At 45.7% G+C, this 12520-nt stretch overlaps 1 protein-coding gene across 1 annotated transcript in view; it reads left to right on the top strand.

Moving 5' to 3' along the window:
• LOC131281364 (transcription factor mef2A) overlaps positions 1 to 12064 on the top strand; it is a 45720-nt gene extending 33656 nt beyond the window's left edge. The window contains exon 8 of the mRNA XM_058310691.1: positions 11871 to 12064. Coding sequence (XP_058166674.1) covers positions 11871 to 12064 — 194 coding nt within the window. The remainder of the gene's footprint in view (positions 1 to 11870) is intronic.
• Positions 12065 to 12520: the final 456 nt, after the last annotated feature.

Below are 12520 nucleotides of genomic sequence, written 5' to 3'. Positions count from 1 at the left end.
TGGGTTAAATTAAATTCTTATTTACACTCCTTTTATTCCGAACGTAATACTTTATTTTATAATATTCCTTAAGTGCAATAAACACCTTCTCCAAAGTTGCGCTTCAAAAAGACAGCAAACAGTTTAAAGTGTGTGTTTATGTGGCTTCCAACTCCGGAGACAGGCCACTAAGATTTAATTAATTAGTCATCCCTTTTTTCCCGGGGCGATACACCATCCCTCCTTCCGGTAAGCCTTCCGGGTGTGTAATATACTCCCGTGAGCGCCACAAAACGGGGTTTGACACGCTGCGGATGAACCCATAAATTTCTCATTATACTAATGTAATCCAGCGCTTACCCCGGGAAGTGTCCCCGGCTCGGAAGGATGCGCCCGACGGCACAAGGAGCATCACTCGGCCGATTTTATCACTCTTAAAAACAGATTTTCACCTTCATCAAGCAAGCAAGAAGACGCGTTTAACGGCGTCGGGCGACCGTCGGTGTTGTCTTTGGCTCGTACGACACGGCGAGCGAGTGTAAAAGGATATCCTTGTTTCGGAAAACACCAACCGTTCCTTGTCTGTGAAGGGATTTTTGCCTTAAAAAAATACCTCACAAAGTGACTTTTCCAACGTTGGCTGGAAAACAAGTGCTTTGCCATTTTTTTTTGCTAGAACCGGTAACAGTAAATTGTATCCCTCGATTTTCCACCTCACTTTCGTGTTCAACTCGTTGCCACTTTTGGCCGGGCTAGTCAGGCACTTGGTAGACACAATTTTATTTAATGCCACCCACACCCGACACCAAGGTTTCCACCAGTTTAAACTAGAGTAAGAAAAGTGCCTGTTCGACCGTGTTCGAGCGACGGCTAAATTGTGCAACATAAAACATCATTAATAATTCATGGTGTAAAAATTTCCAAACCCTGCAGACCGACCAATTGCGCATAGTTTTGAGAGGAAGAAGGAAATTCGATGGAAAATCTGCCGTGTGTCCATTGAAGGTCCACTACAACGAAAGAATTGTTGTTAAATAACTGAAACTCCAACAGGAAAATCGCCAATACCACACAACAGCACAACTCCTGCGAAGGAAGCACAACAAGGAGGCTGATGAAAATCGATCCTGTGGGAGCAATCGAGAAGATTTTCCTCCCGTTCTCCCGGGCCCGTTTTTTACCAGACTACCCCGTGCTGCGTGTGAGGCGGACGGAAAAATCCATAAAACTCATGATTCGATTGAGGACCGATTCGAGATTCGACAGCGGCTCGTTACCATTTCCCTACATCATCCGACGATGTTTCGGCAAGGCGATTACGAAAGTGTGGCCGTTTAGCAGTCTACCGAACCGGGCGTTTCTCTAGAAAAGCCCTGGAAAAGCCGGTCGGCACGGTAGGCAAATAGACAGAAAACTTTTGGCCTACTTCGGGCCCCAAAGCGAAGGAGGCATCTCATCTCATCGCCTACTGGATCAGAGCATTGGCTATGATGATGCACACAGGATGATGGTCTTAGCTCGACTACATGCGTCCCGGTTCTTGTGCCGAGGCTAGCCCCAATCAACCTCCCTCCCCCCCCCCCCCACCATTGCTCCCCAGCTCCGGGATCGTTCCGCAAAGGATCGAAACCGGATTTGGAACGGACCGGGGTTTAATCTGCCTAATACCGAACGGAGCCGAGATCTGCTTCCCGGGAGCCTGGCGAACCGGGGCAAAGCTTGAAACAAATCTTTCTAATGTAATATTCGGCGGTCGGAATCTTTTGCATTTCCCTCGGCCCAGCTGTGGTCTCGCCACGCCTGCACGACACAGCTCCGGCGTGGAAGTGTGTTGGATAAGTTGCCGAAAGCGAGCGTCGGAGCGAAGGCGCTCATAAAACGTGTTTGGGTGCTAGTTTTCGTAATTGGACCGGAAAACCTGGCACTTTGCGAGGCGCTCTAAAGTGGGTTGGAAGCGTGATGGGTTGGATTGCGTTCCCGAGCAGCTGTCGGTTATCGGTAAGCCCTTCAATATTCATGTCATTTCTATGTTAAGGCGCAAATTTATCCATAGCTTACTGTTTGCTTGTCATAAAATGTTTTAAAGAAAATACCTTTTGAGCACCTGAACACAATAACATGTTAACGTCGGCAATTTTTAATCGTAGGATGCTATATTTTAATTAATTGATTTAAAATAGTGGGCTGTAACATAAAGTTTAGCTCGTAAGAAACAGCACCGACAAGGCAGAGGGAAGTGTTGGTGTTCGATTTGCTGTGATTGGATATTTAATTGCACGAAACGACTGCGCGTGTGCGAGAAATTATTAAACGACAATCCGGTACTTTCCATTAGAGAAGAATCGAGTGTTTCCTTCATAAAGAAAATGGCGGAGCTTAGATAATTGGCATCCAATAGGCAGGGAAATTGATATGATTTTCTTGAGTTTTGTTTTATCATTCGTTGTTTAAAGTATCTTATGACTTAAATACATTACTTGTACAAATTGAAATAAATATCTTCTTAGTACAATTGCTTAACCTATACCAAACCACAACACATGCCTAGGTCGACCAGGGACAGCTTGCCCTAGTACGGGAAATCATTTTCATCATTCCGGTTCAGCTGGCACGGTACGGATTTTTCCTTATTTTTTTCCCCCGAGCCCGTGCCGAACCAGATTGCACCATCTCTATTTATCTAAATTTGTCGGATTTCCTTTTCCTCTGATTTAGGCTCAGAGCTGGGAAAAAAAGGTACAAACAAGCAGAAACTCGAACTGGAAAAACCAGCGCCTATGTTGCCTGATTATATATATTTCCTGCGGCGTGCGTCGGATACGTGTTCGTTGATGACTCTTTTTTTTGCCCTCGATCGTCACGTGCCAAATCGTGTTCGAAAAAAAAAACTAGTACACGGAAAAGCAGACCCAACATAAACAAAAAAAACCCGAGTGGACGAAGGGATGTGAGAGACGTGACGTGGGGCAACAAAATGGCTCCATCGGCCCATGTGATCCGCAGCGATATCAAAACCATTCGCCGAGAATTTTCCTTTCGCTGTGTGCTTTCCGGCCCGCCGTCCCGGGGCGCGTTATATACTAACGCGGACGCGACCAGACGGAACGCGCAGATTTCCGATGGAGGCGCCCAACGATTGCCAGATTCTTTTATATTTTTTCCGGCGTTGTTTTCCCCGGTCCTACCGTACTCTCCGGTCCGTGACTATGTACACCGGGTTTCGGAATGGCCGGAAGTGGCGCACGGCGAGAATGAAAAGCAAACAACTTTGGTGCCGTGAAGCGAACAAAACAAGAGAAATAAAAAAACCCACCCTCAATCGGAAAACGTAAAGAAACCCCGGAAAATCACCCAAACATAGATACAAACTCATATGAAGAGATTCACCCTGAAGGCCATAACCCCTCGCATCGAGGAGTTGGAATCCTCGGAACGGAAGAGATGGAGTGCGAGGATAAGGGAGAGAAAGAGCGAAAGAGAAAGTCGGCGGGAGTTTGGAAAAGCGTGGAAAAGAGAGCGGAAAAATCCCGACCCACACGGAATAGAATCGTTATAATGATTCCGGCCGTGTTCGATGATGCTGCTGCTTGCTGATGATGATGCTGACGGTGCGAGATGGTGGTAGTAAGCAAAGGTCGTGGTGTTGGTGATGATGATAAAAATGATGATGATGGTGATATCACGCGAACGGGAAAATACACTCACACAAACGCATGCACCCACGTCGTTCGATCCAACGCTGCGTTATCATTTTCCCGACGAGCTCGAGGAGGGTTTGGGTCCTCCTTGCCCTCCCGACCCCCTTCCTTCCCGACCCATTTGCCATCACGAACACACGTGCTCGGATGTGCACATAAAATGTGCTCTGATTCTCGACCGAGAGTTCAGCTTCGGTTCAGCTTTGGTTCGCCATTTGTGACGCGATTTTCCCGCCCTTTTTCCCGCCCAACCTTCCTACGCCTTCCCTCCCCCATCATCACCCGCTTCTGGTGTGTGATATCGTTACGCTGCCATTTTTATTTCGTATCCTTTTCTCTTTCTCTCCCCCCCATCGGTTCGGTTGGATCGATGATACATTCCCAGGGCGCTTGGCAGTCCCCGGTTTTAGGATCAGATTGCCACCTTCGTCACATTGTGCCGAGAGTGGTTGAAAAGATTCTGTTTTCCCCGATTGTGTGTGTGTGTGTGAGGATGCCTTTTTTACCGCTTCTAACCAATTTTAATCCCCCAGCACACCGTCCTTTCCGACCTCGCGAAAATCCCAGAATGCGCCGTGAACTATATTTCATTGCTGATCTTTCTCGCAGCAGGTCCTTGAGCTTGGGGAGGCGCGTGTATGCGAGACACATGGATTGCTTTCCCAGCTTTGGCCGCCGGTTCTTGTTTGGTATCCACCAAATCCAGTTTGCTGTTCGGGGCGAGACGAGATTCAATTTGAGTTTCTTTGCGATGATAAGGAGCAAACGTGAAGAAACAAAGTGGATAGGAAAAAGGGGGGGCGCACACTAATACACTTATACACGCTTTCCGCCCTTTCACCGCCCGTCTCAAACACTTCACGATCATTAAAGTCAGCCATGTGTATGAGATTGAATCGGATGAATCCGACAAATGAGACTGATGATAATGGTTCCGGTGCCACATAAAACTACTCGAACCGTGGCAAGCTTTCCCCATTTGTGCTTCATCTCTATCTCTCTCTCTCTTTTTCCCACATTTTCCCCCGTTGGTTGTATTAGTGCGAGATTTTCCGTCCGCCCACTCGGAGCGTCCTGTTGTCGGAACGGGGCCCCGGGCCGAAGTTTGGGTTTTTGGGTGCGAGATTGAGCTTTTCGCAGTTTCGTTTCTGCCCTTCACTCTCTCACTTTCTCCTACCCGCCTGGCCTCGGTGGCAAAGTCGGAGTCGGTATATGTGTGATAAAATATACAGGATTTTTTCCACTGATTTTATATTTATAGCCAAACGTGTAGCATTTACGAGCGTGAAGCGTCCACCGGCGTGCGGGCTTCCGGAACGGGTCAGTGGCGGAATCCGGGAGATAACGACCGAGAGTTGATTCATGAATTTGGCCCCGACTGGGAACGACGGAAAAAAAGGGTGGGAAAACACGTAACCAAGCGGCAATGACACTGAATCCGGGAATGGGGGGTTTTGGGAGGTATGGCCAGCCGTTTATCTTGTATGTCCTTTTTTCTGCTTTCCGGTGAGCTCTTTTTCCGGACGGTGATGGTTCGGTGTGCTCGGGTTTTGGCGGTGCGTCCTTGCGCCACTAATCCTAGCAATGAGTACGGATTGCTCTGGTTTTTTTTCCCCCGCCGCCTTCTTCCCGAACACGGTGGAAATGAAATAAAACAGACGGTGAAATTGGTTGGGACGGTGTTCGCTCTGGCACACATTTGCTATCGGTGTGTTCCCGCTCCAACGATGAACCTTGCTCTCAACCTTGCATGCCGGTTAGGAGCTTTCCACTAAATGGAAAAATCAATAAACTCCCCGCAACCCCGTTGACCCCTTCCAAAAGGGGTGGGGAAGAGTGGACGGGTTTCGGTGGGAACAGCGTGTGCCAACGGTACTAAAACGTGAGACAAAATCAGAACCATTTCGCCGGGCACAATCACAGGGCACATCAGCTTCGCCGGATGCTCTGATTTAGGTCGTCTCAGATGATTTCCGATGAAAATGGATTTCCAAGATGGATCGCGTGCGTTTGGGACCATCCGAGGTTCGCTGGGATGTTTACTTAGTTTTTGTTTTTGTTACGTTCTCTCGGCCTTATATGGGTTTTTTCCTTTTTACGACCCGCATAACCTTCCAGCAGCAAATAAAGGTTCGGACCTTTTTGGCGTGTTAAAGCTCGCACTTGAGTGAACCTGCTTTTTGGTACATATGTGAGACTGCGTGCATTGGACGTTGTATTTCCCTGCGTGCTCAATTATCGTCGGGTGAAGTTTGGTGAAATTTCAAGGCGTAATGATTTTTGCATTAATCTTTTGCACATTTGTCTGTATACACATTTTTCTATATACAATATTTTTACGGCACGAATCTTTGTGGGAGGCATTTGTGATACATTTGTGATTCCTTCCTTTCGGATGCTTACATTTATGTTGATGAGTGTCGCATTGAGCGTAAAAATCCTTACTGTTGGATACTTTAAGGCCGCATGAACATGAGCTCCATAAATTTTTCAATCCTTTCCCCCGGCGGGGCACACAATCGCCATAAAAATACTTCACTCCAAAATCTTACCGAAATCCAACAACCTCTAAAAATGTCCCATTCGACCGTCGGGGCGGAATTCGCCTCGGCTTCCTTCCGCGCGGCCAGCGCTTAATCATTCAAACCGCTATAAACCTTTTAAAGCGAAACAAAAGAATCATAAAAACGACTTCCGTTTCGGGCGCTGGCCGGAAGATTTTGCATAAGAAAGAGCCATCGTAAAATGATTTTATCTCACCATGAGCTTCCGATTTGCTTGGGTTGGGGAGGCAGGGGGAGAGGGTCTTCGAGTGGGGGCGAGCAAGACGATTTCCTATGTGACTCCCGTGTTTTAAAGGAGAGAAAGGTAACGATGGAGAAACGGAGAGCGATGAAAATTCTGCCATCAAGATGCAGGATGGAAAAGCGACGACTATTACGTGACGATGGAATGCGGAAATTAAGATTTTCATTGCCGCAGTCGACATTACTGTCACGTGGATACGTTATACAAGGAAAAAATACGGAACGGTCGATATTGTTCTGCAATCTCTTCTTTCTATTGCTGGTTTTAAAGTGAACATCGAGCATAAGGAAAATTTGATGACTATATTGGATGTTACTGTGTAAGATATTTTCATCATTTTATTATAACTATTACAACCATCAAGACAACAGAGGGATGATTTTCAATTCAACAGAATCGAACAAAGGAAAATTTAACCGATGTGAATCAACTTTTTGACAACCTTTCAATCATACAATGTAAAATTAAACTATATCATTTTTTTAAGCAAAATATTTCATCCTTAGCATTTTTTAATGATTTTTAAACATTTTGAAATTATGAAAATCTTTCCATAAATCTCGTTAATGTTGTAAAACTGTTGTGGAAAAAAATGAACCAAATAGCAAGGTCCCACAAACCAGGGCACAGAATGTCACAAAGAGAAACATATTGCAAGCAATTTTCCCAGAAAAGCTGGGAATACGAAAATCTGGCTACGGTTTGTCATCGCCATAAACATGGCAGCTGAACGACGCAGGAAGGCGAACGATTTGGCGCAACTAATCGTCTGCGATTGTGGAAACTCTGTAAAGGATAAAGAAGGAGCCAGTGCCGGTGTACGTGTGGGTGTGCAAGAAATGAGATAAAGATAAGCGAAAGAAGAAAGGGAGTGACAACGTGGGCGAGAGAAAAGGACACCACATATAGGAAAATACAAGCCGATGGCGGGCGGCGCACGCATAACGGAAAAGGAAATCAAATTATCCGCAGCAAAACCTTCCACATCCACTAAATTTTTCATTGGTTGGCTGTGATTTTCCTGTGACGCCCACATATAAAACGTCCGTTTCTATGGCTACGGGTGCGGCGCATCCGCTGACGTTAGTGGAAGCTTGGCGTGTGTGTGTGTGTGTTGGTGTTAGTGCTTCGATAGTGTGTGGAAGGACGTGCGAGTCATGCTATTTTCGTGCAGTGCACTACCGATGTTGATTGTGTTCGTAGCTGAAACATACAGTCACGACGATGTTGATGATGATGATGTTGAGCATGATGATGTTTTATGAAAGCAGCTTCCGCCTTGTGTTTTGTTCCTTACCATTCTTGGATTTTGTTCCATTGCTTACTCTAGTGGAAGGCTACAAATAGAGCAATTGCAAGAGATATAAATGAATGAACTGATATAAAATTTTTGTTACACTATATTTAGTTAAACTTTACTTTGATAAAATTTTGGATAAAATCAATGTCGATTTAAGGACTTTCTGAAAAAGACATTTGTCTTGTTTTCTACATCGGACTATTAATATACTTCCTTCTACACCCTAACCTTTCCTTCCCCTTTGGTGGCATTTCAATAGGAAATCAATGAACATTCCTAATCCTCGCTAATCCTTCCGCTACGTTCAACAAGCGACTACCGCAAGTCATGCTACACCGGGACCTTCTCCCCCTTCGCACACGTCCCTGCTCAGTTGATGGGGGACAAGACATTCCCTGCTCTTTCTCGCTATCTTTCCCCTTATCCTAGTCCATAGAATCCTTCTGCCGTGCGTTGTCCTGTCGTTCGATGTGAAACAAAACCGATTCGCACACATGAGCTGATCAATTATTGATGACTGCTAAGTATTTCATTATAAATCACATAAATCATTGTGACGTTGATTATTTGCTGGGAACGAAAGGGCGCGGATTCTAATGTTTGCTGCGGTTGCTTTGCAAGGTATGTCCTGGGTTGGATGGGAGACGTTTTCCGTATGATAGATAATTGCTTCTTGCAAGAATGGGAAATATTTGAGGATGGAATACTGTTAAGAAAATTATCAAGTTGGTAGCTTCTTCCATATTTGTAAGACACATTAATTCGAATAAGTCTTTTCATTTTACTATTTTATTGTTTTTTTTGTTAAATTTTCACATCACTCGCTTTAAGCAATTGGACTCACACTTTGTATTCAGTAAAAAGAAAAATCACGCAATATGGCCACGGCATCGAATGTCCAACATTCTGCCACACCGTAGCCCAAGGCGCAGGTACAAATTATCTGCCCACTTTTCCATCTCCGCGTTTGATGTTGTAATATGACGACTAATCCGGAGGATTGCAACAAAAATCCGAACCCGATTTCGCCGGTTTGTCTGAATGTGTGCCTGTGTGTGTGTGTGTGTGCGCGAGCTGATGATAATTGAATCACGTCCCGGGGCCTGCGAGGTTGATTTTGATTGACACACCCTGTGTTATTCTTAGAGAATGGCAAGCCATCAACCGCAGCGATCAGGCAACACTAACAAAAGCGGAACTACGCAAGATAAACACTTCCACTGCTGGACGGGAAAGGAAACCTTGCCATCGAGAGCATGGGAGTGGGAGAAGTGGGGGAAAAAATACACAACTCTCCTGGCAGCACAAAACAAACCCTTCGTACTAGCCTTACACCAGCTAAATCCCGACGTCGAAAGGGATGAGGTGGGGCGAGGAAAGCTTTTAATCGCTCGAAACAAGTGTAATCTCATTTTCACACTTCCCTGTACCAACACATACACACGCACACACAAACCACTGAATTCCACACGCCCGACTGGTGCTCATATGCGAGCAGCACCAAAAGCAGCGCCAAGATTGAAAAGGGAGTTTAATGTTACAAATGGTTCGCGGTTTTGTTACAAATTAACCAGACAGGATTTCCGCCAGACATCCATTACCGACCGAGGGCGATGAATTGGTTTTGAAACGCGAAACCAGATCCAACCGAAACCGACCAGAATCCGAGACCTGCGGACTCGGATGTGGTTCCGCGGGGCGCGAAAGCGCACCCTCCCATCCCCCGCTCCACCCGGCGTCTCTGAGGGAAAAGATTTTTGGCATGTCGTTTGTTTGGGAGAGAACGGACGGGAAGGGTGGCTAAGGTTCACAAACTTCCCCGCAAACGGCACTTCTTTATCACCTTCGACATACGGCGTTCGAACAGGAGGAAGGATGGATCCGTTACTCGCGCAATTCCACCAGCTTCATTTGGAAGGAGTAAAGGATGTTGGTACATAATTGTTATTTTGTCCCGGAGCACAATGAAACACGTATGTTTTGTTGGGTGTAAAGTTTGTGTGGAGTGATGAACCGTTAAGAAAACCGGATGTTTTCCGGATGCGAATTATTACTTGTTATCAGACGTTTAAGATGTTGGACATTTTAATATGTATCAAGGAGAATTTTTCTGAATGGCGAGATAAATAAAATCACAAGTAAAAACACGTTCTTTAGAAAAATGTTTTAACAAGAAACAAATGGAACATTTTACAGAAAATGAAAATAATAACGACAGAATAACATGATTTTATAACTATGAATTGAACAAAGAAGACAAGCATGAACCTATAGAAATGATACCAGTACAAGATTTTATTGGAAAATATGAAAAAAAAATCTATATTTTGAGAAAACAATGTAATTAAAAATTATCTTCCAAATTTAAAGGAGCAAGTAAAGGAGGAGCACTCCAGGTACCATTTGCCTCCCAACCTCCCACAATGCGGTGGCGGTGATCGCAAAAATCACGATCCAACCTAACCGTTGCTCCATTTTATGGGACTTAAAACCGTCGCATTCGGCCCTTACCCCTAAGAAGTTTTTTTTATGGTTAACGGCGTCGGCAGAAGAGATTTAAGATTTCTGCCACCGCACTTTACATCCGAAGGAAAATTCTTACGCCCCCCCCTCTGCCTACCCATGAGAGGGGCATACCGTTGCCCCGAGAAATCGTTGGCCACCCATTAATGACGGATGAACGCATAAATGGGCAGCCGAAATAGTCCTCGGCAAGCTCGTAAAGCAAATGTGTCTGCGGTGCGGTCCGCGCGGTCGGCGGGTTCTTGGGGGGAAATCTTGCAAAACAGACAACCCATAAACGTGCACTTTTTTACGACTTTATGATGGAACCGTTCGCGGGCGATGGTCAGGCGGCACCACCGTCTTGGCCGCAATCTGGTGCCGCCAGTGAATCCCGGGATGCTCTGGGAAGTGGGTTTGTGTTGAATGATCTTTTGTGCTCAGTTGTCGCGTTTTTTTCTTGCTTAAGTGCTGCCATGTTCGACGCCTTCTTAAAGTGTTCGGCAAGCGATGGTCCTAGTCCCAGCAGCAAAACCGTAATTCGCAGAATACCACCAGGCTTGATATTTATATGGAACGATGAAAATTGCTTTCGAATTAAACGTAGGACATTTACAATTTGGTGTTCCAAGAAAGGATCGACAATATTTGAAAAAAATATTCCCCTTCCTGGTTTTCTTTATTTTTTCTGTCCATCTTCCCTCCCATCGAATAACCAACGGACCAACGTTCCCGCAAGCGATGGCCATTATAGCAACGCCACGGAACGCAATCAGGACCAACCGGGTGGCGCAGTAAAGGCCAAAGTAAGCGATTCGAAGTAAATTGCCCAAAATCTAATATCGCTTTGGTTGAAACTTCCAAAACTCTCTTTCGCCGACGTTTGTGTGCTGCGTGCCGTTTTATTTGTTATTTTTTTGTGGCTTTACATATCCACAATTGCGCAATAATATTACCATGGTTATGCCTTACCGAGTCCTCCTGCTCCAATGCTGGCGAACTCCACGTTACTTCGTTCAAGGGAGGCCGGCTCTGTAATCTTCACTTTTATTTTCCATCGAGATTTGGCTTTTTTCATGCGATTTTCCCCCCCATTTTCCCCCGACAGACGGCGTAATATGTGCGACCGGTTAGCAAAAAGGTTAAGAGAAAACACACTCGCAGAAAATGTATATGTTTGTGTGGCCGCCGTTGTCGTTAATGGATACATAAGAGAACTCGAATTGAGGTTATAAAACTTTAAACATTCATTGGTCTAGGTTTTTTTTCATTCGGGAAAGTTGGTTGGAAATATAACATTATCCTTCCGGTGAGGAGTTGGGAAAGGGGAACTGGTGAGGAAACCAAAATGTTGGGGAGAGAAGGAAGGCTAACGAGTATCATTGGATTTTAAGCGATTTAGCTTTTAGCTGAGGTTTGCCTTGGGTTGTTGTTTTCCGCTTGTTATGTTATGTTGTTTAATAATCGTCTCTTATGCATTTCTCGCTCGTTCAAGGATGGTCTATGGTCTTCTCCATTTTTATTTTAATTTCTCTTTCAAAACATCTAACACAAGTTTCTTTCCTACTTTCTCTCCTTCACAGGTGAAAAACCACACAAATGCCAGGTGTGCGGGAAAGCCTTCAGCCAGAGCTCGAACCTCATCACCCACTCGCGGAAGCACACCGGCTACAAGCCGTTCCAGTGCGAGCTGTGCCACAAGGCGTTCCAGCGCAAGGTGGACCTGCGCCGGCACAAGGAAACCCAGCACACGGAAATCCGCACCATGGTCAACTAACCCACGGCCCGGCCGGAGTTCACCGTCACGTCCGACAGCCCTCACGGTCCGGGTCCGCTGGACGGCCGGGTGACCCACCAGTCGCACTCCGGATCGCCCGGATCACCGGCGTCGACGGCGTCGTCCTCGCTCGCAACGGCCGACGGTGCGGAGTTCATCGTGATTGACTGAAAACGGACGAGTTTCACGATTGTTGAAGAGATTTCCACCAACGGGTCGAATCTTACAATCATTACAACAAGAGAAAAAGGGAAACTAACACTGTGTATCCGCGGTGACAAAACGTTGTTCGTGCAAATGTGTTAAATGTGTAAATTTGTAGATGTGCTCCTAAAGCAAGTCGTGTTAATTGGGGATTCCTCTCTACATCTCTCGAGCGGAAGGGATTCATGTTTTTTTTGTACAATTGTCAACGGATTCAACACGTTCGGTTTAATTTCCCAATTTCACGTTTAT

Source organism: Anopheles ziemanni, chromosome 2, assembly GCF_943734765.1.
Source record: "Anopheles ziemanni chromosome 2, idAnoZiCoDA_A2_x.2, whole genome shotgun sequence".
NCBI classification, from domain to species: domain Eukaryota; kingdom Metazoa; phylum Arthropoda; class Insecta; order Diptera; family Culicidae; genus Anopheles; species Anopheles ziemanni.
This window is presented reverse-complemented; position numbering and strand designations above follow the sequence as displayed.